Source organism: Puma concolor, chromosome B2 (genome assembly GCF_028749965.1).
Source record: "Puma concolor isolate L17-30 chromosome B2, mPumCon1.1.hap2, whole genome shotgun sequence".
NCBI lineage: Eukaryota > Metazoa > Chordata > Mammalia > Carnivora > Felidae > Puma > Puma concolor.
Window position 1 is genome coordinate 40,806,787 of NC_141671.1, and position 24,226 is coordinate 40,831,012.

General features: G+C 57.3%; 1 protein-coding gene across 5 annotated transcripts in view; it reads right to left on the reverse strand.

Moving 5' to 3' along the window:
- Positions 1–293: 293 nt before the first annotated feature.
- Positions 294–24,226, reverse strand: part of TFEB (transcription factor EB) — a 54,282-nt gene continuing 30,349 nt past the window's right edge. For 3 of the 5 annotated variants that reach the window (XM_086706818.1, XM_086706820.1, XM_086706822.1), the window contains exons 2-9: positions 7,276–7,522; positions 6,936–7,190; positions 6,195–6,272; positions 4,207–4,327; positions 4,056–4,112; positions 3,356–3,431; positions 2,627–2,774; positions 294–1,449 (exon numbers count right to left, since the gene is read on the reverse strand). In XM_086706818.1, coding sequence (XP_086562944.1) covers positions 961–1,449; positions 2,627–2,774; positions 3,356–3,431; positions 4,056–4,112; positions 4,207–4,327; positions 6,195–6,272; positions 6,936–7,190; positions 7,276–7,500 — 1,449 coding nt within the window. In that variant the 5' untranslated portion in view covers positions 7,501–7,522 and the 3' untranslated portion in view covers positions 294–960. Of the gene's footprint in view, positions 1,450–2,626; positions 2,775–3,355; positions 3,432–4,055; positions 4,113–4,206; positions 4,328–6,194; positions 6,273–6,935; positions 7,191–7,275; positions 7,523–22,645; positions 24,189–24,226 lie in introns of those variants that run through there. The other 2 variants (XM_086706819.1, XM_086706823.1) reach the window with 2 other exon arrangements.

A 24,226-nucleotide genomic window follows, 5' to 3' on the forward strand; every position in this document is an offset into this window, starting at 1 on the left:
CGTGGAACCAGCGTGGCTGCAGTGCCATCTTGTGGCCACAAGGAGGGACACTGTCCCCCCCCTTCCGTCCCTAAGCTCCCTAAGTAAGGCTACATCTCCAGCTCCCCTGGAGGCAAGTCTGGGAAGTGGGGGGAACCAGGTGATGGGGCTTGTTCCCTCCTTTCTGTAACCCTTACCCCGATCCCCATAAAGGGCATTGGAATTCGAAATCCATAATGGTGCGCATTGGGTTGAATCCTCCCCGGTTGCGTCAGCCCCAGACACACACTCCAAAGAGACAGAGGACAAGCAGGTACAAAGCACAGTGTTTACTAAAGGCACAAAGTGGGGAGCCTGGGGGGAGCTGCTCTTCCAGCAGTGACCCCACGCTCTAACTTGAACCCAGCGCCCCCTCTTCCAGCCACCCCCGCCCTCACACCACCCGGTAGAGAGCTGCTAGCACCAAAGGGGGGTGGGGGTGCCAGGCTGGAGGACAGACTTGTTGCCATCTGAGTCCCAGAAAGGCAGGCCTGGGCACCCCCTGGACCAGTCGCTGCCTCAGAAAAGGAACTTCCTGAGCCCCCTGCTCCAACATGTCCTCCTTCACCGGCAGGGGTGGGGATCAGACTCAGAAGATGAGACACCCCCCCACCCCACCCAGGACCTCCTCTTACCTCTAGCACACCCGTCCCCTCCCTTCCCCTCATGATTTCACCTCCAGGAGCCAGGCTGAAGGCCTGTTCCTGTCCAACCCCATCAAGAGGGCTGTCCCTGGGGAGTACTGAGCCAGGCGGGGGGGGCTTCTCCTGACCCCACAGGCTGCCAAGCAGGCACTAAGTCCAAACGGGCCGACAGGAAGGAGTGAGGCAGGCCAGTTTGCTACCTCACACACAAGTGCAGCCCAAAGGGTGGGAGAGAGGCGGCCCCGGGCCTCCCAGCCCCCAGGCCTGCCCCCGTTCCCCAGCATGGCGGCAGCCAGGGTCACAGCACGTCGCCCTCCTCCATGCTGAAGCTGCTCCGGCGGCTACTGGCCTTGGAGGCCTCGGGGGACATGGTGGAGAAGAGAGGGTCGGAGGCCAGCGGTAGCAGTGAGTCGTCCAGGAGCATGAGGTCCAGATCCTTCTTGGACAGGTTGGGGAACGGGGAGCTGTGCTCTGGCCCCAAAGGTTCGGGGTAGCCTGGGGGCCCTTCGTCGCCCCCGCCCCCAAAGCTCAGGCCGTGGCTGAAGTCCAGGTGGTGGAATGGGGAGGGTGGCTGAGGTGGCTGGGCCGGCAGGGGCAGCGGGGCCTGGGGGGGCAGAGCCGGCAGTGGCTCAGGATCCGGGACCTCGGCCTCCAACAGCAGGGCCTCCCCCGGGCCCTCATCACTGGGCAGCTCCTGCTTCACCACCTGCTGGGCCAGCTCGGCCATATTCACGCCCGATGGGGAGGTGGTGGGGAGGCCGTGCACCCGAGCCTGCATCTCGAGCTCCTGCAAGGTGAGGCAGAGAGAGGGCTGGGGGCACACTCATGGGCCCCAGCCGCCCTTCCCCGGGGCCCCCCCGCCGCAGCCCCTTGCCCTTCCCCTGGCTGCACCCAAGACCACAAAATGGCTCCACTGGAAGCAAGTATAGACTTCTAGAGTCTAGACCAGTGTTTTTTTCAAACTACAAGTCACAACTCATTAGCGGGTTGTGAAACCACTGTAGTGCCTCTTGACCAGCTCACCCTCTATTTTTTTTTTTTTAATTGAAATAGACTTGCCTAGACTAGACCAGAATAGAAATTACCAGAATGCACTGCATCTATTAAGAAGGAGGGTTCTTTCATGAAACTTTGATTTTTCACTTGGAGTGTGGCTCTGTGTGCTGGATTGTAATGTCAGTGGTATTACCTCCTATGAGAAATAGAAAAGTTTAAAAGCTGCCATGCAACCGCCCTTTGTGTAGATGAGCAGCCTCAGATCCAAAGAGGACAGAGGCCCTGAGCACAACCAAGACTAGAACCTTCCACTCCAGATGGTAGGAGTGACTCTCCCAAGCCTTCTGTAGTTTCTCTCCAGTGGTGAGACTTAGCGTTCCAAATAATTCCAGCTCTCTGCCTTCCACACGAGGTAGGCTTGCACTTCCCTGCCCCCTTGAGGTTAAGTGTAGGCATGTACTTGCATTGATTAAGGAAATGTGAGCCGGGGCGACAAGTGTCACCATAAGAGCTACGTGGCTGGGCGCCTGGGTGGCCCAGTCCCTTAAGCATCCTGACTCTTGATTTGGGCTCAGGTCATGATCTCACGGTTGGTGGGATTCAGCCCCATGTTGGGCTCTGCGCTGACAGCGTGGAGCCTGCTTGGGATTCTCTCGCTCTCTGCCCCTCCCTCACGCGCATGCGAGTGCGCTTTCTCTCTCTTTCTCTCTCTCTCTCTCTCTCTCTCTCTCTCTCTCTCTCTCTCCCACTCAAAATAAATAAATTCTAAATGAGGGTCTCACAGAACAGAATCTCTAGCTGGTATTTGTTGCTTAAAGTTGCTGGGGATTGCTCGTTAGCCAGCGTTCCTTCCATTCTCATTCCTCCAACTCCGGAAGTATAAGCCCTGCCCCTCCCCCCCCGGGGGCGGAGCCAGGTCCGCGGCAGGAGCCAGAACTCCTCCAGAAGTCCAAGGGCAGGGGCCGGACCTGGATGCGGAGCAAGAGCTGCTTGTTGGTCATTTCCAGGCGCCGAGAGTGGGTCTCCAGCTCCCGGGACTTCTGTAGGTCCTTCTGCATCCTCCGGATGTAATCGACTGAGGCCTTGAGGATGGTGCCCTTGTTCCAGCGCACGTCCCTGCGGGCCAGGCAGAATCACACGTGCAGGCTCAGCGGGAGGAAGGAAAACCCCGCTTTGGTTCCAGAAGCCGATGCCGCAGGTCTCCCAACTTTGCCCACGGAACCCCAGACGCGCCCCGCCCCCATCTGTGGAGAAGGCCGTGCTCCCATCTGAACAGGACAGACCCTCGCGGGTGACTCTTGCCAGCGCCCACCCCGGTAATCCCAGGGAAGCAAGCAATGCCAAGCGGCCTCCTTCCCCAGGCCTTCCATTCTGGGCCGCCCAAACCCACGTCAGTTCTCGACTCTCTGGACCCCTCCAAGCCAGTCCAAAAGCCCTCACCAAACGATCCCAGCATGACACCTCCTCCAGGAAGCCCCCACCCCTGCCTCACTTCTGGGATTTTGCTCCTCCGTCTGGAGCTGTCCTGATAAGGGAGGGATCTTTTTTTCCCAAATAGATGATAAGCTCTCAGAAGGGAGCAACCAAGGGATTCTCTTCCCAGCCCTTGCCCTGGGCAACCAGGTCAGCCGCTGCTGCCCCGCCCCCAGCCCCTAGCGTCACCCGCCGCCACCCCCTCTCCCTTAGAAACTGCTCACAGGTCGTTGGCCTTGGGGATCAGCATTCCCAGCTCCTTGATGCGGTCATTGATGTTGAACCTCCGCCTCCTTTCAACTAAAGGTAACAAATCCCGGAGGGAGCAATTAGAAGGATGGGACCCCATGGGAGGAGAAGGGTCCGCCCGGCCCAAGGAGGGGTGACTTGGCCCTTCTGGGAAGTAATGGGTGAGGAAGGGAATGGGATCCCTATGGGAAGGAGGGGCCCCGGTGCAGATGGATACAACCCAGCGGCTCTGCGAGGCAGCAAAGCCGGCTGGGGGTAGGAGTCTCTGCCCACATGACCCAGAACACCTTCCCTGGCTTCCCAGGCTGCACACCCTAAAGACAACAATACGCCATGATAAACCCATTCACTCTGAAGTGCTGGGGATTTCATGAATGTCTCTTCTCCGGAGCCCCTCTCCCACCCCCATCTCCCAAAGAGGGCCAGTGGGAGGAAGGCAGGGCTGAACCCAACAGTCATCCCAGCGCAGATTTAAGGTCTTGTGTAGAACCCAGGCAGGTCAGAGTGGCTTTTTTTTTTTTTTTAAATTAATAAAACATTTTTAATTAAAAAATTTAAAGCCCCAATGAGGGCTCGGGTCCAGGTGGCTTTTTGGGTAGCTCAGGTGAGAGTGAGGAGGAGGGAGGCAGGGAGCAGGAACCCAGGGGGTGGGGGTGGGGGGTGTGGGGGGCTCACTTAAGTTGTGATTGTCTTTCTTCTGCCGCTCCTTGGCCAGGGCCCGGCTCTCAGCATCTGGAGGCCAGGGAAAGGAGAGAGGAGCTGAGAGGGAGGGAGAAGGACAGGGAGGAGCAGGGAGCCAGGGCACAGGCAGGCAGGGAGGTGGTACCTGTAAGCTCTCGCTTCTGGGTCAGGTCAGCGGGGCAGGAGCTGCTGGTGACGCCCACCAGGGAGGCTGTGACCTGGGGGTCACCACTGTACACGTTCAGGTGGCTGCTAGACAGGGGCAACTGTGGGGTGAGGTGGGGAGAGGGACCCGGTGAGCAGTCCCCTCTCCACAGGGGCCCCTGCCCAGGGCCCATCATCCCAGGAACAGCCTTTCTTTCCCAGGGACGCCCAGGGGAGGCTGTACTGATGTTCCCCGGCCACGCTTTCAGCTCACAGGGTCTGCAGCCAGCACCAGGATGTCAAAGCTCCACCCTGGGCCTCTTCACTGGGCAATTCTACTGGAAGTCTGTAGGGTTGGGAACTAAATAAGGTGTGGCCCCTGCCCTCCAGGAGCCACCAGCCTAGTGGCTAGAATCCTTGCAGAGTGATCAGACCAGGTAACAGCCCTAAGGGCCGACAGGGGAGGGGATGAAGTCGTCCCAGGCATTTGGAAGCCCAGGGGAGGAGCACCTAATCTGTTTTGGAGTTTCTGGAAAGTTTCTGGAGGGCATGGAACTTGAATTGAGTCCTGAGCAAAGAAGTGAGGAAGGGCTGGACTGGCAGGGGGACGGCTGAGCAAAGACACGGGGCTGGACAGACAGAGCTGGGGCGGGGGGGGGGGGGGCTGTCACAAGTAGAAGCTTGAGCTGCAAGAGTAGACAGCGTGATGTGGGCAGGGCAGGAGATACACCCTGGAGTTCTAGATTCGACTTGCAAAGACCCTGGCATATTGCAATGGGCAGCCAGTAGGGGGATAAACAGAGGCCTGGCAGGGACAGACTTGAGTTCTGGAATGATCACCCCAGCTCCTGCCACAGGAACACACAGAGCAAATCACAGGTCCAGAACCCTAGGTGGGCACACAGGTGCCCTACCAGATACCTGGCCTAAAGGGACCGGGCACTTGTGCAGTCTGGCTTTCTCTCTCTCCCCAGCCTTCCCTGCTCTGCTGGCAGTAGGTTTCAGACCCAACTGGCCCTGACCAGTTCCTGCTAAGCCACTGGGCAATGTCACCAGGGCAGTGGGGATTAAGGACTGACTCTGACTTCCCACTGAAAGATTTGGGGGCTTCCCCTCAATGTCCTAAGCTGGGGCCAGGATCAGGGTCATAGGGTCAGGCCCAAGGAGCAGGAGCAAGCAGCTGAGGTTCAGGACCTCCCAAAAAGGGGTGGGGACACCCACAATTCCACCTGTTCTGTGTAAACGTGTCACCCTGTGTGGAGCTAGCCCCCAATTTCCTGCCTTATCTCATTTTCCCACAATCCTGTGGGTAGACGGCATCACCCCCATTTTGCTGCTGAGAAAACTGGCGTTCAGAACAGTTAAGGGACTTCCCAAGGTCACAGCCAAAGTCAGAAGGTAGGCCTCTTGATTCGAAGGCTGGCTCCTTCCCATCTGCTTCTTCACCCCTGTCCAGGAGGCCCAGAGAGCATTCACACTCCAGGAGGCTGCTGGAGGGAGGGGACAAAGCCAGCCCCCTATCACTTGTCCCGTGGAGTGAGGGACACAGGCCTGTGCCCGCTGGGCCCTAGGCTTTGCAAAAGAGGGATGTCCCAGATCCCAAAGGAACTCATCAGCTCAGGGCCACACTGCTCCCCTCCAGGAATGCTTTCCCTGCTCTGCTGAGGCCCGGCACCAGTCCCTCCTGCCCCCTCCCCTAACCCCACCCAGGAAGCCTTCCCAACTGCCCAGCCACCACTCCCCACTGAAGCCCGCCTCGTGCACACAGGCTAGACACGTCTCTCTGGATTCATAATTCTACTCAGCCTTGGGCTCTGGTCACGTGATTTGATGGAGGCGACTGTCATCTGCAGCAAGATGGCTCTGCCTGGGGCGGGGGGGGGGGGGGTTGGTGGGGAGCCCTGTCTCTAGTTCTGTCCGGGCTCAGAGCCACTGTAGAACCTCTACCTTCTCCCTCTGACACACCCACCCCACCCTGGCCAGCAGTACCGTGTTGGGCATCTGAGTTTCAGGATTGATGAAGCCCAGGACGTCATCCAGACACATAATGTTGTCGATGACATCAAACTGAAAGAGAAAAGTCCATCTGGGGAGGGCCCACTGGGAGAAAGGCACAGGGAAGGGGCACCGGGACAGCCACTGATCTGAAGGGACCTTGGAGCCCACCTCACTCAACTGGCTCATCTTGGGTGGAGTGAAGGAAAAAGGTTCAGAGAGAGGATGAGTTGTCCAAGTCCCACAGGCCTCAAGGCCAAGGCCAGGGCTCTTCCCAAAGAGCCAAGTTGCCCCAGGGAGATTGCTTTATATACCCTCTGTCTGGACATGGCTTTGCAGGTGTGCTGGGCTTTCCAGTAGGAGGGTCCTGTTTCTCCCTAGTCGAGCTTTCAAAAGTAGGGGCGAGGCTTTTCCTATGAGACTAGGGCTCCCTGAGGTCAGGACTATGTCTCCCCCTCAGACTGAGGCTCCCTCAGGACAGGGCTGTGTCTCCCCCCTCAGATTGGGGCTCCCTGAGGCCAGAACCGTGTCTCCCCCGCTCACACTCGGGTCCCTGAGGCAGGGCTGTGTCTCCCCCGCTCAGACTGGGGTCCCTGAGAGAGCAGGACCTCCCCCTCGGACTGGGAGGGACCCTGACAGCAGCACCTTGCCCTTGCCATTAGACCAGGAGTCCCAGGAGCACAGCACCTGGCACCAGCTCTGCTCATGGCAGCCCCTGGCCAGCTTCTCACTCACCTCCCTCTCGGGGTTGGAGCCAATGTGCAACATGGCCATGGGGCTGTTGGGAGCACTGTTGCCGGCTGAGGAGGACATCACGTGTCCGGCCCGCACCCCCGGGGAGGCAGCCGGCAGGGGCTTCGGGGAGCCCTGGGCGGGGCTGATGTGGGCGGCGAACTTGTTCCCGTAGGTCTCGGACAGGTACTCCCGCACCTTCTGGTCCCGGGACTGCTGCAGGTGGTAGGAGGTAGGGTTCTCCAGGTAGGACTGCACCTGGGAGGGGGGGAGACGGCAAGGGTTCTAGGGCTCCTAGAAGCAGGGTGGGAGGGGATAGGCCCCACCTCGGGACACGCCCTACCTTCAGGACCTCCCCAGGCACAGGTGGCGGAGACTGGAAGTGGACGGGGGTGTTGATGGCCGGGGTGGGCGGCCCACCCAGCTGCTGCTGCTGCTGCTGCTGCTGCTGCTGCTGCTGCTGCTGCATGTAATGCATGACGGCCTGCTGCTGCATGCGCTCCCGCTGTTCCTCCTGCTGTACCTGCTCCCGCATGAGCTGCATCCGCAGCCCGATGCGCGACGCCATGGCGGCCACTGGCACTGGCTCCCTGTGGGCAGGGGGAGGGGGGCAAATCTGTGAGGCACGCGTCCTCTTCGGAGCCCCGGGTCTTGGGGAACTGGGGAGGCCAGGTGGAGGGGGTCGCACCCGTTGTACAGGAGCAGACACTGAGGCCCAGAAAGGAGAAAGGATTTGCCGAAGGCCACCAAGCAGGAGAGTGACGGAGCCGAGACTTGAACCCAAGTGTCCTGGTTCCTGGGCCAGAAATGGAGACCCTCTTTTCTTTGTTCATTGCAGCTGGTCGACCCCAAAAGGTTGGAGCCGACCTTGACTCCTCTCTTTTCTATCACACTGCATCCTGGCAGATCTGACCTCCACCTGCCTGCCCCATGTGGGCCCAGCCTGGACCTTGCCTTATCTGGCTTCCTCCAAAGAGCCTCCCAATGTTCAGACACCCTCCTTTCTGGCCCCACAACATTCTACTTGCAACTCAGGAATCGGGGGGATCCTGTCCAACCTAAGTCAGATCTTGTCCCTCTGTCTGCTCAGAACTGTCCATGGCTCCCACTTCACTCGGAGTAAAACCTGAAGTTCCACCCTAAAAGGCTCTCTGTGATCTGTCTGCACATCATGGGCCCCTCTGACCCCATCTTCCCCTACTTTCTCACTTGTTCGGCCTGATCCAGCCACACCCGCCAGCCTCAAACACCTCACGCTCCCACCCCTGGGCCTTTGCACTGGGATGCCCCTCGGTCTGGGATGCCCCTCCCCCACACACCACTCATTCCTTCACCTCCTCCAAGGCTCGAAGGTGACCTTGCAGAGACCTTCCGTGACTAACCTGTTTGAAACTGCCAAATTCCTCCCTCCCTCCCCCCTCCATTCCCTATGCCCCTTCCTTATTTGTGTTACTCCATAACACTTATCATCATCTTAAATATTATGCGTTTTTGCTTGGTTCTTTCATTCAGTGTCTATCTCTCACTAGGAATGCAAACTCCCCTGAGGGCAGGCATTTTTTCTGTCTTGTTCACTGCTCTGCCTTCAGCCTTTAGCCCAGGGCCTGGAACACGTAGTTGTTCCACCAACGCGCACAGGGAATGATTACTATTTATGAAGCAGGCACTGGCAGTGCGGCGACAAGCTAGCTGTAGTCCCTGAGCTCATGGAGTCTACGGTCCAGTGAATGTTATAACCCGGGGCCTGCAAGAGTCCAGGGAGGGCTTCCTCCACCTAGCATGTCGGCCCTGATCGTTGACGGGTCACGGTAGGATGGGGGGCTAAGGCCCCCAGGCCTGGTGAGGAAGCAGGGAGGAAAAGACAGAGTGAGTCCTGCAGCCGGGCCCATTCTGTCCCTAGCTCACCGAGGGACCCTGGCACCTCCCTTCTCCTCTCAGCCTCTGTCTCCCTGTGCACAAAATGAAAAGGTTGGACCAAATGATTTCTAAGCCCCACCGCCCCGCTAAAACACTCCCTGAAAGGTGCAAAGCCCCCAGGGATCCCCAACTCCATAAAGGTTCTGGCGGAGGGTCCCATCTCCGGGGTCTTTGCAAGAGGCAGTATGACGTCGTGGTTGAGCGAGCATGAGCAAACAGGGCAGACGCGAGCTTAAATCCCAGCTTTGCCGCTTCGCTGTGTGACCTTAGGCAAGTCACTTAACCTCTCTGAGCTTCCGCGTCCTCATCTGTAAACAGTTTCTACTTCAGAAGATTGAGGGGCATGTTAAATGAAGATAATGTGTCTTGCACAGTGCGTGGCACTTGGTAGGCGGAGTGGGTGAGTGAAGAATAATCACACGAGGCTGGCAGAGTCAGCTGTAGTGTAGACCAGAGGCCAGAGCGGCACCCCAGGATCCTGAGAATGAGACCCAGAGCTCTGAGAGGGGAGGGTAGCAAAAGAAAGCAGCATAGCCTAATGCCAGACATGAACTCAGTCGGCATTAGTGGAAGGTACTGGCAAATATTCAGCGAAAATCACTGGATCATGGACATGATAATAATTTGCATCTATTTGAGCATTTCCTGGGCGCTGGGCGCCGTTCCAAGCACTTTAACCTCAAACAGCCCCATGAGGCAGCCTTGGCTATTATTCTCCTTTTACGGATAAGGAGAAACTAGAGGCCCAGGGAAGTTACGTGTCTGACAGAGACAGAGATGGGACCCCAACCAGTTTGGCTCCCCAGCCCGTGTGGGCAGGGGTCGGGGATGGGCGGGGGCGGAGGGGACTGCTGTGTCTGTGCAGGGCTGGGCAGCAGCCTGGCCCCCGTTGCACGTCTGGTTGGCCCAGGGCCAGGAATGGAGCCCAAGCCACATGGGGATACAGCTGCTGCCTCCACCCCTTTCCCGTGCTCCTAAAGAGTGGTAGCCTGTCTTCCCCATCACCAACTCCCCACCCCACCCCACCCCCACCCCCACCCCCGCACTGCAGCCCTGCAGACCTCCCAGGCTCCAACCCCAGCCCGGCCCCCCGCTGCCCGCAGCTGCACGCCCTGCACCCCTGCATGCTCACCCACGCAGCACTGGGGAGCCTGCCCCTCGGGAACAATCTGACTTCAGTTGGTCCCTGCTGGGGGGCGGGGGGAGCGGCACGGGGCCTGGCAGTGCCAGCCGGCACGGGGAGGACTGGGGGAGAACGAGCCCCTTGTTGCTCCGACAAAGGGCTGGGTGCCCATCCCAGGCTGAGCCAGAGCTGGCTCTGCTACAGGAGAACCTGGGCTAAGTCCGGCTCGGCCTCCCACTGGCTGCGCCAGCCTCAGTCTGCTCATTTGTGAAATGGAGGCAGGAAGAGCCTCCTGGGAGGGGGATGTCGGAGAATGGTGACCCGCGAGGCGTCTGGGCGGTGAAAGGTGCTTGTAGCCTTAGCCTGTCCACTGTCCTCTGACAGAGGGTGGCTCGAACACCGGCAGAGTGAGCCTTCCCCTTCCCCCACCCCCGTTGTCAAAGCTGTCACCCCAGTCACAGGGCTGCTTCCTCCCTCCGTGTCCCAGCCTCCTCCCCTGACCCTGCCTGGGTCACTCTGACTACTCTGAGCCTGGCCTGGGTGGGACGGGTACAGGGCTAAGGGAGGGACTTGAGGGGATCTGAGGGCAGACGGGGGTGGCCCATATAGCCCCTGGGCATGCTAACCACTCCCTGCCCAGCCCTCAAGCACACCTGCTCACTCTCAAAGCCATTCATAAGCAACCCCCACCCCGCGCCGCTGCCCGGTCTGGCCGGGAAGAACCAGGAGTAGGGACACAGGAGAACCAAAAATGACCCCCGAACCCTCCCCACCATTTGACCTCCAGATCCACCAGGCCTGGGAAGGGGTCCACCATTCATGCATTCGGTAACACCAGGGGCCTGCCTGGAGTGCCAGCTGTCTGCAGACACCAGGGCTACGTGCTTCCCTGAAGAATCGTCTCCCCTGCCCCCACCCCCGAGTAACACCCTCCTCCTGAGGGGACCAGGGGGGTCTAATGCCCCAGAGAACTCCTGCCTCTCCCCAGTCCTATAGAAAATGTGGCAGGGACTGAAGTTTTAGCCAAGACAATGAGAGCCGCCCCTCTCTGTGCCCTCAGAACCCACGGGCTTTCCCCACCACCCCCCTCCCGCTGTTCACCCAGAACCTCCCACGTAACTACCCCTGCCCTAAGCTGAGTCTGGGTTCCAGCTTAGTGTGACCAAAATGAGCTTCCCCGTACAACAGATGCGGCTGAAGCAACCCCCATCCACCCGCTGTGCCCATACTGGCTGGGTGACTGCGAAAGCCACTTAACCTCTCTGTGCCTTGGTTTTCTCCTCAGCCAAATGAAGCCCATAAGGGCACCTGCCACTTGGGTTATTGTGAGGATTCAGGGAGACACCGTGGGTGCGTGGAACTCCCTAGCATGCCCTTAGGCATCTGATAACAGACAGGCGCTGGGCTCCCCCTCAAAGGCCGTGCACGTCTCTGGTCAGGGCAGGGCTGATTTCATGTAAGCCTATGTGGGGGCCTCCCTCATCAGCCATTTACACCTTAGTATGAACAGGTTCAGAACCTTTCCTGAGGGAAAGGGGACAGGGGGAGGGCAGAGACAAGGAAAAATCATGAGGGATAGGCAAGGAGACAGAGGATCCCAGCACAGGAGAGCCTCAGATAGAAAGAAGATCTCAGGGGCGCCTGGGTGGTTCAGTGGGTTGAGTGTCAGACTCTTGGTTTCAGCTCAGGTCATGAGACAGAGCCCCACATCAGGCTCTGCGCTGACAGTGTGGAGCCTGCTTGGGATTTTCTCTCTCCCTCTCTCTCTCTATCCCTCCCCAGCTCGTGCTCTCTCTCTCACTCTCAATGAATAAATAAATAAACAAACTTAAAAAAAAAAAAGATCTCAAAGATAGAGCATTGAGTTGGAAAAGGAAACCTCAGAATTAAACGCACAGCCTGAGCCCGTTTAGACAGGACGTAGATAAACATACAGAACAGATTAGAGAAGGATCAGAAGGTTTCTTGAATGCCTGCCCTGGGTCAGGGATGGTCTATGTGCTTTCGCAGGTCAACTCATCCATTCTTCACAACAACCCTATGAGGTAGCTACTATCATTGCCCCCCAGCTTCCAGGGAGGAAACCGAGGCACAGAGAGGTGAAATCACTTGCCCAAGGTTACACAGCTGTTAAGCAGCACGATGGACATAACCCAGGCTGCCTGGTTCACAACCACTCTTGAACTTCTATTCTGGGCTCCCCCAACGCCCCCCACCCCCCGCCACAAATGTTCAGAGCAGTCACCTTTGGGGTAGGGAGTAGTAAACAGGGGTTTTTTTCTAGTCTCTCATTCTTACTTTTTTTGTTGTTGTTACATTTATTTATTTTTGAGAGACAGAGACAGCGTGAGCAGGGGAGGGGCAGAGAGAGGGAGATACAGCATCAGAAGAGGGCTCCAGGCTGTCAGCATAGAGCCCGACACGGGGCTCGAACCCACGAACCGTTTGTTCATGACCTGAGCCGAAGTCGGACGCTTAACCAACTGAGCCACCCAGATGCCCCACTCTCATTCTTACTTTTGAAGCACTTAAGTCTTACAGGGTGGCTGTGTGCTACTTGTGTGATTCTTTTACTACAAGGGGCAAAGAAAGCAGGCAGCTTCCAGCGTTTGTGAGGAGCCCGACCTGCTTCCAGTCACATACAAAGGTACAGTTCCTTCGGTGCCACCCAGAGCCTGGCCTGAGCCCTGCCCTCCTCAATGCAATGGTTGTTAGGCCAGCCGAGGACCCTGGGTGAGGACGCCAAGTGGCCACCAGCGGGTCAGAAGTCACATGCCAGTTGGAGCTGAAGGGCCAGGACCCGGGGTCCAGCTCACTTCCCATTACAGCCCCAGACGTGCGCCTTCAGAGGGAGCGTGATCACGCAGCACCCCTCAGATTGCTCTTCGCTGAGCCGGGACCCCTCCGTTAATTGTGGGGCCTGACCTTCCCTGGGGATTTTTCTGCCTTCCAGGCGATCCTTGAAACCTTGGAACAGGAAGGGGCCCCCGGGAGGCTCAGTCGGCTGAGCATCCGACTTCGGCTCTGGTCATGATCTCACGGTTTGTGAGTTCGAGCCTCACGTCGGACTCACTGCTGTCAGCACAGAGCCCGCTTCAGATCCTTTGTCCCTCTCTCTCTCTGCCCCTCCCCTGCTCACACTCTCTCTCTCAAAAATAAATAAAAAAACATTAAATGATAAATAAAAATAAAACTTGGAGCAGGAAGCAGAAAGCATATACCCCATGACTCAGCAACGTCATTCTGAAGTGAATGCCCAACAGAAAAGCATCCATGTGTTCACCGGAGGACACGCGCTAGAACGTTCTCAGCAGCACTACCGGAAAACACCAGATGTCCATCAGCAGGGAATAGGAGAAGGGAGCTGCGGTACATCACCACTGGAATGCTACTTGGGAATGACGGTGAGCCCACTATTGCTACACACGGCACAGACGCCTCTTGCAGACAATGTTAGACAAAAGGAGCCACAAAAATGCGTATGGCACCTTCAATGTCTATGAAGTTCAAACGCAGGCAAGACACATCTCCTGTGTCAGGATACCAGATGGTCAAATAAATTCTGTGGTATTCTTCCTGGTGGATTGTTTTGTTTGCAGTGAGTAACATGGGGATATGTCAGGTGACAAAAAGTAGGATGCAAAGTTGTATATAAAATTTGATCTGGGGGCGCCTGGGTGGCTCAGTCAGTTGAGCATCTGACTTCAGCTCAGGTCATGATCTCACAGTTCACAAGTTCAAGCCCCACGTCAGGCTCCCTGCTGTCAGCACAGACCCTGCTTCAGATCCTCTGTCCCCCCTCTCTCTGCCCCTCCCCTGCTTACTCTCTCTCTCTGTCTCAAAATAAATAAACATTTTTTAAAAATCTGATCATCACCATGTACAAATATGCGTAGAAAAACCTCTGGGGAGGAAATATATAAAAGTATCATGGACTTCTTTTGGTGATGCAATCATGAGTGATTTTCTTTTTACTTTCTGGAATGTTATTCTTTTTCTATAATGAACACGTATGTGTTTCTAATCAGGAAAAAATATTTTATACTAATAATTAGAAATACGCCTATGGTGTACTCACTATAGACGATGTGTGTTCGAAGCACCTTTTATTTCATTATCACAATTACTTCATGACCTGAGTACCAGTATTCTCCCAGCCCCCACCCCTTCCCACTTTACAGATGAGGAAACAGACACAGAGAGGTTGTGTTACTTGCCAAAGGTCACAGAGCTAATGAGCGGGGAGGCTGGACCCTGGGGTTTTCAGTTAGGCCCCTCTGTCCTGGACTTGGGGGTAGGAGTTGCCACATTTTATTTTAGGGATTCCCACTGAAGAAGTCCCCTACAATCAAAGGGTTTCACTAGCTGATCTCTTTTGCCCAGCCCAGGGGCTATAGGGTGTCCGGGACGATGGAATGGTCTAGAATCCCCAAACACGAGCAGAGAAAACTCTGCCCTTCCTCAAAAGGCAGAGATAATTTCCTGTATTCCCAGAAAAACACATGTCTGGTGGCTGAAACAACAAAGAATGGGAGCCCAAAGGCCGGGATGCCTGTTTAAGCCATTTATTACTTTCTGTGCCTCTGTGGTCGGAAGAAGCTTTCTTCTGATCCAGGCTGTTACAAACTAGCAGTTGGGTGGGAGCTGCCCCATGGAGTTGGAGGGAAATCAAACCAACCACTAAAGGAAGGCCTACTGAGCAGGTGCTGAGGCTCCCGGAGGCAGGGGGAAGGACCCCATGACCTCTTGCGTAACCTTTCAGCCTTGGGAAGGGAAGAGAGGGGAAGGTTCCAGGCCCCGGGTTTGTTTTGTCTTCTCTGAGCTCCCTCTGGCAGAGGCAGTGGCAAAGGAAGGCCTGATGAATGAGGATGTGCACCACGATCCCCGTGCCTTGGGCCGTGGCCATTGGAAATTACCAAGGTGGTCACGGGTCCCTGCAGGGCCTGGGGGTCATCAACTGGCTTGGACTCAAAGAGAACTAGGGGTGGGCGGATGTCATAAGATTCCCAGGAGCCGGCAGTCCTGCCCGCAAGATGCTGTGAGAACTTGGCATCCGAAGGCGCGGATGTGAGTCCCCGCCTCGGGCCTGACTCAGTGTCTCAGCCTAGCCTCAGTCTTCCCATCAATCAAGTGGGGCTTACCAGCTGGAGCCACCTCTCCCAGAACAGTTGGGATCTAAGTTGGGATGCTGGGTATAGAAACCTCTGGCAAGAGCAGAGGAGACATGGGCAGGGGAGAGATGTCACCACTTTGTCACTGTTCATTGTCCCTTTGTCCATGCCTGTCTAGGGCATCCCTGAACTGTCTTCTCTTACTGCTCCTCTTAAGTTTCTTTTGAGAAAAGGGACACACACACACACACACACACACACACACACACACACACACACAACATATCAAGACCCCTATGGGACTAGGGCGGGAAGGCCTTGGGCCAGCTTTTATAAGATTTTCTTTTCCAAAGCTTGTATATCACATAATTCACCGCAGTGCTATGGGAGAGACAGGTGGGTAATAATGATCCTAATTCCAGGTTTTAAGAGACCAGGAGCAGACAGAGCACTTAGCACGGTGCCCAGCACACTGGCGATACTTCATAATTCAGGTGGTTTGTCTGAATCTGGCCCAGTGGTTCTCTACATGTCATGAGAGGCCAAAGTGGGGCCCTCCTGCTTCCTCCAGTACTGAAAAAGAGAAAATGGAAACCACACTCACCCTGGGTAAGTGTCCACTGTTTGATCAGAAGGTATCTCGTACCAGAAGCAAGAATGAGGTTGGTGGTCGACGCTTTTAACATTTTTATCTTAAGGTTTTGGCCTTTTCCCCTTTATCCCAGCAAAATGCACAGGTTTAAAGTGTAAGGCTTGATGCATTTTTACAAGTGTGTATGTCTGTGTAATCACCATCTAGACCAAAATGGAGAACGTTGTCATCACCCGGGAAAGCTCCCTCCAGGACCCTCCCCTAGAGGGAATGTCTGGTCTCACCTCCATCCCCTGGCTTGAGTGCCCCACGCCCCCACCTTGGACAGACATAAAGACTATTATGTAGGATGTGGTTCTCCCTGTCTCTCATGCAACAAAATCGCTCTGCCAAGTGCCAAGCCTCGGCACAGGCTGGCCAGTCCTCAGTTTGTGATCAGTAAAGACGGGGAACAAACAGTGGAGGAAACTAAAGCCCCAAAAGGGTGGTCTGCACGGAGCACCTGAGTGGCGGCACAAACTCAAACCCAGGATGTACTTGACTCTGGCATGCAGAGAACCTGCCTCTAGGGAACCCACCGCAGGAGGCTGCAGGGCTGGTGGGGGGAGGGGGGAATTGTTTTAAATCTCTGAATAGGGGCAGGAGGCAGGGAGGAGGGAAAGGAAGGAGAGGGGAGATGAAGGGCAGCCACAGCTCCTGGCCTGCTCAGTGGCCGCCCCGTGCCTGCAGCTCAGGCCCATCAGCCCCACGTCCCAGCGCACATCCCACAGGAAAGGGTGGGAGCTGGTGCCTCCTGGCTGGCCCGCCTGTTGGCCCGGGGCAAGGCACAGCAGTTGTGCTGCAAATGGAGAGCCTTCAAAGGCGATCCCAGACCAGAGAGGCGCCAATCCTGTCCCAAAGGCACCAGCCAGACCCTGGCATGAAGCCTGCCCCAGGAAGACTGCCACTGAGGGACGAGTAACTGGGAAGCATGGAGAGAAGAAACTAGAAAGGTCCTGGTCTGCCCTTGTGTTATGCACAGATACAGCCCAGCCACACATGCAGACCCTCTGTCTGCCTGTCTCTGTCTCTCTCTCTGTCTCTCTCTCTCTCTCTCACACACACACACACACACACACATGCACACACACATGGTCATATCCCTCACCCCGCCCCCTCAGTGAGCAGCTGTCTCTCTCCTCTCTTTCCCTGGCTCCCCTGTCCCCATCTCCTCTGGCTGACACTTGGTCCATTTGAGCATCCTGCCTGTGGCTACACTGCTTTGTTCTCCAGTTGTTTCCTGGCCACCTACCAGTCTCCACAGGTACAAAGAAGCTTCCAGAGAAATCAGCTTTCTTTTTTTTTTTCTTTTTTTTTTTTTTTTTGTTTATTTTAAGTATATTTATTTTGAGAGAGACAGAGACAGCGCAGGTGGGGGAGGGGCACAGAGAGAGAGAGGAAGAGAGAATCCCAAGCAGGCTCCGTGCTGTTCAGTGCAGAGCCCGACGTAGGGCTCAAACCACAAAACCACGAGATCATGACCTAAGCCGAAACCAAGAGTCTGACACTTAACCAACTGAGCCACGCATGCACACCAAATGTTTATTTATTTTTGACAGAGAGAAAGAGAAAGAGAGAGCAAGCACACACAAGTCGGGGAGGGGCAGAGAGAGAGGGAGAGAGAGGATCTGAATCAGGCTCCAGGCTGTTAGCAGAGAACTCAGTGAACCTCAAAGACCATGACCTGAGCCCAAGTCAGACGCTTAACTGAGTGAGCCACACAGGTGCACCCCAGAAGTCAGCGTTCTTCTTCTGAACCTCTACCCCATCCCACCCATCGGAATTCCCAGAACGAGACTCAGGGCCCCAGAATGCTGCTTGCCCAGTGACCCAAGGCATGCTCAATTATCACCTGTTCTCTCACTCAGCAAACACTCCTGAGTCCCTACTCTGGACAGGGCACTGAGCTAAGCATGTGACCCACATCAGATTATTTGTCCCTCACAAACATCTCGCAGGACAAATAGCATCTCTGGCAGATAAGAAAACCAAGACTCAGAAAGGTTAAGTGACTTGTTCAAGGTCACATAGTGAGAACACGGTGAGGCGGGCATGCAAGCCCGGGTCTCTCTGAGGTGCATGACCACCACCAGTTTCTTTCCTGGGGAAGAAACCAGGGGCCAATAGCGAAGGTCCACGTAGGTGGATTATTGTCCCCCTAAACTCCCAGCACTGTCCCATGCCCCCGCCCGCAGTTACCCTCAGTGGATCTTACAAAGGGTTCCCAGAGAGGCCTGCACACCCCACCCAGAAGCCCCCAAATGCAGGCCAGACCCTATCCGCCTGCAGAAAACTCTCTTTGCTCAATAGCTAAGACTGATCCACTCCCAGGGGCTCAAGAGACTAAGGTGAGAGATCTGGATCTCACAGAGGCAGTTACCATGGGCCATGAGGGGGCAATGGGGGGAGGGGGAGAGTATATCAAGCTGACTGGAGAGAAACACGATTACATGGACAGAGGTCTGGCCTGGACTGCAGCAGGGGCAGGAGGGGCCCCCCAGATCCAAAGGGGGCCGAAAGTCCAGGGCACGGACTCAAGATTGGGACGCCAAGGGTCCCAAGCCCCTGACCTCCCCTGCCCACGCTAGCCAGCCCACCCCCCTCTCCCTGTTGAAGGAAGACCAGCTGACCTTCTGTTGGGTACTAGGTCAGCCCTCAGCAAGGAAGATGAGACCTGACAGTTTTGACGCCTGGGAATGAGTCTCTTCCAAAAGGGCTCCTTCAGCCCTGAACCAAAGCATCCGACGCTTCCCAAGGACACAGTGGGATTAGAAGAACTGCATTTGGCTGTCCCACTGCCCAGCTGTGAACTCGGGCCCCTCGCTGGGCCTTGGACCCTGGCTGATACCATGAGAGGGCAGGACGGGATCCCTGGCAGGTCCCTTCCTGCTCTGTCCGGGCACCCTGAGGCTCCGGGCAACGTGGACACAGCCAAGGCCAAGTGCCCACGGAGCCAGCCTGCGGGGCCGGGAGCGGGAGAGCCAGGTACCGCTCCTCACTCTCACCCCCACTGCTGCCGCACACACACGAACTCCCTCTCCAGGCCTGTGGCAGCCTTGGGGGTCCAGCCTCTGCTTTTCTTTCTGCTCAGGAGACAGCAGTCCCACCCACCCGCACACCCTAGTGCTCTGCCCTCAACGCGGGCAAGGAAGGCTCTGTGACTCCGGGTGGGAGAGGATGCAGGCACGGGGCAGCGTGCGGGCAGCACACGGAGTGGCTCCCGCCTCCCATCTGACTCTGAACCCCTGCCCTCCCTGCCCTAGGCCCGGGTCCACGGCACGCCCGACCCACCAGCTCTGGCTCCGGCCCCTGCTCTTGGGGGGGCTTCCTCTGCATCCTTGCCGCCCCAGCCCCACCCCAGCCTCTCCAATGCCCTGTGGCTTGGCTTGTATGCCACAAACGAACCACCGTTCGGCTTCCTCTTCGAGAGCTGAATCGGCCTCTGATTACTTTGGAAACAATCTCTTTGTAACTGAAGTGTCCAGTGAGACAGTGGCAGAGGGGATGGGAAAGGAAAGAAGGAAGGAAAACACCTACGAGTGTGGCCATGGCGTGAATGTACAGAGAGGGTGGCCTCTAGTTTCCCAGGTACAAAGCAACGGGAGTTCATTATTATCTGTACTGAGCGCTTCCTATGCACCAGGCACTGTTCTGAGTTGAAATATATTTCTGATTTAATCCTCAAAGCAAGCCCACCCACCTATGAGGAAGTAGCAATACAGCCCCCATTTTAGAGAGAGAGCAACTGAGGCAGAGAGGCTGACCATCTGCCTGAGGTCACACAGCTGGTAGGGGTCTAGAAGTCTGCACACCCAGCCTCTGGCCCAGGCTCGTGAGTGCATAGACCATGGCAGTGTGCTAGATGCCCGTTTGAGGAGTCTGTCTGGAAAGGGCCTGAGGAGGCAGGTGATGGCAAACCCATTCGTGGAGGGGGGCCCTGGGGCAGGCAGGTGAGACAGGATGCCAGCCTCACTCAGCTTTTGTCCCTCCAGAACTATCCCCCATTCAGTCTCTGCCTGGCTTTGCCACTCACCAGCCGTGTGACCCGGGACAGGAACTTAATCTCCCAGAGCCTCAGTTTCCCCATCTGTAACACCGGATGGTGTTAATGCCACCTCCCTCAGAGTAGGTGAAGGAGGGATCAAGGAGCTCAAGTGTGTGATGCTCCTGGCACCTAGGGGGTGGCCCATGAGTGTTAGTTCCCCAGCTAGGTGAGCAGTGTCAATCTGGCTGGAGTTTAGATGGGACAGGGCCTTATTAGGCCTCACCACTCAAAGCAGGACCCCCAGGCATCACCTCCCCTGGGAGCGGGTTAGAAATGCAGGCTCTCTCAGGTCAGCCCAGACTCACTGAATCAGAATCTGCTTCTTCACATAGCATTCTAGGAGATCTGATGGGGGAAGTCATTTGCAGCCTTCTTGGGGCTTGGTCACCTGGTTCCAAGTATAAAAGTGGGTGACGGGTGGAGACAGTGAGGAGGTGCAGGCCCCTGGCAGGAAGACATACTTGCAGGGACAGCAGGGCTCTCTTGAGCCCCACGGTGACCCTGAGCGCACAGCCCTGATTCTCGGGGCCAGGAGCCAAGGTGGAGGCAGGATCACAGGGCTCTGGGCTCCGGGCTGGCTGTGCATTTAACTCATTGCTATGTGTTGTATAGAAGGCAGGGGGCGTGCCGAAGCCCCTGCAGGCGGCCTAGGAGACCTTACTGCCTTAGCCTTGCTCTCACCTGCCTAAGCCCCAAATCCATCTGAGCAACGAGAAGCTTGAGTCCTGCTCTCTTAAGGTTGACCAGGACCCACATCCCTGTCAACTGCAGTAATTGGTCACCTGCAATGTGCCTGCTGACCACCCCCCCGCCCAAGCATGAAATCTACCACCCCAGGTTGCTGGGTGAAGCTCGGACCTCAGGGTCCCCCCAGAGGCAGCAACACACAGGGGAGGCCATGCCCATCTCTGACGCACACACTCTCATAGGGCAACCGCAAAGCCCACCCTCTGTCCCGCCACACAGCTTCAGGTGGGGGCGGGACCCCTGTCCACCCTGCCCACAGATGGGTAATGGCTCTCACCTCTACACCTCCACGTTCAGTTCAGAAACACACACCGTACTGACCTCTTTCGCCACTGCAGACTGGACTGCCAGGGGCCCCCAGGCTCATGCGGGCTCCAAAGAAAGCCTAAAAGGTGGGGCCAGATCCTCAAGCAGGCCTAGGATGCCCAAGAAAGACCCATAGATTAGGGGGATGAGTTGGGGCTGCTGCAGGGTATGTGATGTCATGGGTTCTGGAAAGGCCCTTGGCCCCAAAATATCTCCACTCTGGGTCCGGAAATCCCTCCCGACGCTCTAAGAGTCCCTGCTGGGAGAGGCTGTCCCCTGAAGGCCTTGTAGATCACAGCTCCAGAGAGGGAGAGGCAACTGACAGTTGGCTTGAGGGTGGTGAAAGATGGGCGGGGGAGGGTGCGTGCGGACAGACCATCATCTCGCCAGGGTGTCCTGATCAAGGGCTCTGAGCTCCAGCCAGAAGGGGGCACTCTGTCCCCCAACACCAGAAGGCTGGCTTCCTAGAAGCCAGCACCTCTTGGCCGGGAAGGGGGTCCAGCAAGGGGAGGGACATTAAGCACCCCACCCCGCATGCCAGGGGAAGTCAAGTCCCAACCCAACTGTCCCCTCGAGGGAGGCAAAGTGCTAGTGACCAGGAGGGGGCGGGAGCCCTGAGAGAAGCGAGGTGGGGGACAGGAGGGGAATTAACCAGGTTCCAAAATAGCACGGCTGGTTCTGCCTCGCTTCACCCTATGCAATGTCTGGCAGCTTCTGCTTTCGGTCTGACTCACACCCAGTGGAGGCAGGACAGGGCGGCCGGTGGCGCAGACAGAGGCTGCAGGACAGCCACAGACCTTCCTCGGCTCACTACAGGCACCTACCCCGCTGGCCCTCCTCCCCTGCCCGTGCCCCAGGCTGGGCTTCTGGGGACACGAGTGGGGCACAAAACCAGGGGTTCCCTCGCCTGGGTCCTGTCCCAGCCGTTGCCCACCCCAGGGCCTCCCCGGTGCTGGCAGCCGCCCCAGACCCCAAACTCAGCTTCACCTCTGTCCTGCCCCGGGGACACTCCAGTTGGCCCCTCCACCCCTCCTCCAACTGGCAGATGCCCCGCCAGCCAGCCTCGCCCCCCACAAGTGAAATGCCCTCAGTGGCGACTCCACCGTGACTACCTACGGAGGAGTAAGCTTCGTGCCCCTGCCCCGTCTCTGCCACACATGCAGGTATGGGAGGGACACCCCAGTCTCACTCTCCAGATTCGCACAGCAGCTTGCCTAACTTTTGTTTCTGTCCTCAAATGCAAGAAGCACCCTGCCGTCAGCGGGGCAGAGAGAGAGGAACCAAGTGCCCTGGATTTTGTGCCTGTCGGGATGGGGGAGGGGCACACCCCTCCTCTCTCCCCCTTTCGTGATCTCCCAATCACTGCGTCCTGTGCCTCCCCAGCTTCCCTCCTGGGGAGGTGAGACGCCTCATACCTCCGCCCTGGACCAAAGTTGCTTAAGCTCCAACCCGAGCCACCCATCAAAAGCCTCATCATAAAGTCCACCTCTGGGGCCTACGCCAACGGCGTCTGTCCTCCAGGCCCTCACACCAGTGCACCAGCCCCAAGAGCGCAGCCACCTTTCTCTGCAAGCGGGGCAGGTGCATGGCAGACGAGGAGAGAATGTCAAAGGTTGTGAGGTTAGCCATCACGGGCGGACGAACTCCTGCGGCCCACCCTGACACCTGCGCCCCGACCAAACCTGGAGGGAAAGGCGGAGGGTGGCGGCTGGAGAGAGAGGTCAAGGAGCCGAGGCTCTGGCAGGCCCACCTGCCGCCCGGCGCCCCACCGGGCCCAGCACCTGCCCCCTGCTCGCCTCCTGCCCTCCCCCCACCACCACCCCCAAGCCTTACCTACGCACCACTTCCCTCTCTTAACTCTTCCCATGCCCTCAGCCCCATAAGGCTTCGGACTGCTGTGCGAATCTGCACGGTGGGAGCAGGAGTCAGCAGGGAGGAGGCCCCTCTCCAGGAAGCAGGCGCCGGGCAGAGCCCTCACCAGGGACACAGAAGGATGCCCTTGAATAAAATGCCCCCCCTCCCATTGCCCCGCAAATTGCATCCTGTTCCTCATAGAGACACAGAGGGAGGGCACCAGAAGACAACCACGTGGCAGCCATGGGGCCAGTGGCCCCAGGAGGGGAAGAGGCAGGGGCATTGAGAGAAAGGAAAAGGAAGTCAGAGAAACCGCTACAATCACAGTCTCAGGATGCTGGGGCTGGGAGGGGACTCAAAGGTGGCTCCAGGCTCCGTGCCACCCAGCACATCCGTCCCGCCCTCTGGGAGCGGACGGAGCCCAGAGAAGTGCACTTGCCTCGGATGGGGCCTGGAAATGGCTGCCGGTGTCTGACCTACGGGAAGGACCTCGTGTGTGCTGGGTCCCTTTCCTCTGCTGTGAGTGCCTGGAGGGATCCTAACAGCTTCCTCTGCCACACAGTAGGAGCTCCTTAAGTATCTGTTGAACACAACGAAGGTGGCCCTGGCGACTGGCTCCAGGGGGCAGGGTCTGCCCCGGGCAGCTGAGAGTGGCAGCTTCGTGGGCCTGGAGAGAGCGTCCCTTCGTGGGCGCTAGGGACACGGGGCTTGACAAGAGGCATACTCCAAGGGACTCCCAGGCCTGGGTTCGGTGGGTGCTGCTGAGGCCATCAGGGCTCTGGCCACACCCCCTGCCAGCTGCTGGCACCCTCTTCCATGTCAGAGCCAGCATCCCGTCTTCCCCCAGCAGCTCTTAGCCAGAGACCTTGCAGGGCTAGTGAAGAGACACCCATTCCCTCACCCCACTTCGTCCTGGGGTTCTACAGGTGCCCCCGGTGAGCCCGAGCCTCAGAAGTCACAGCAGTCACCTGCTCCCAAACACACATTTTCTTGGCTTCCTTCCCTTCCCTGTCTATCCAACCCCACCTATTCTACCCCACTGCGGGCTCTTCCTGGGGTCACCTCCCAAGTAAACTACCTGTACCCACATCCTTGTCTCAGCCAGTGGGCCCTGAGGAGGAGGTTAGGACCTGTAACGGAGCAGCTAACTCAAAAGCTTAGAAAGAAAGGCCAGTAAAAGGGCCAGCCTGAGAGCCCAGCCACTGGGGGAGACTGGGTGCAGTGGCCAAGCGTGCACCTAGAACTTTCCCACCTGCTAGGGGTAAGACCTCCCTCGGAAGCAGAGTTGGCAAGATGGAGCGAAGAAACAAGGATGCGCCAGCGTCTGGCACATTCTATGACAAAGAAGCATCCATTCCAGGGGTGGTCATGCCAACATGTGGTTACTGGTGGCAAATGCCAAGAGGGCTCAGGGCCCTGCATTGCCCCCCAACCCCGGGATGGACCAAAGATGGAGCTAGAGAACTCCAGCATTCCAGAACCTCGACAGGCCCATTCATTCAATAGCACAGCTGTGATGTTCCATGCTAAGAACTATGCACTGGGAACACCCGGGGTCGG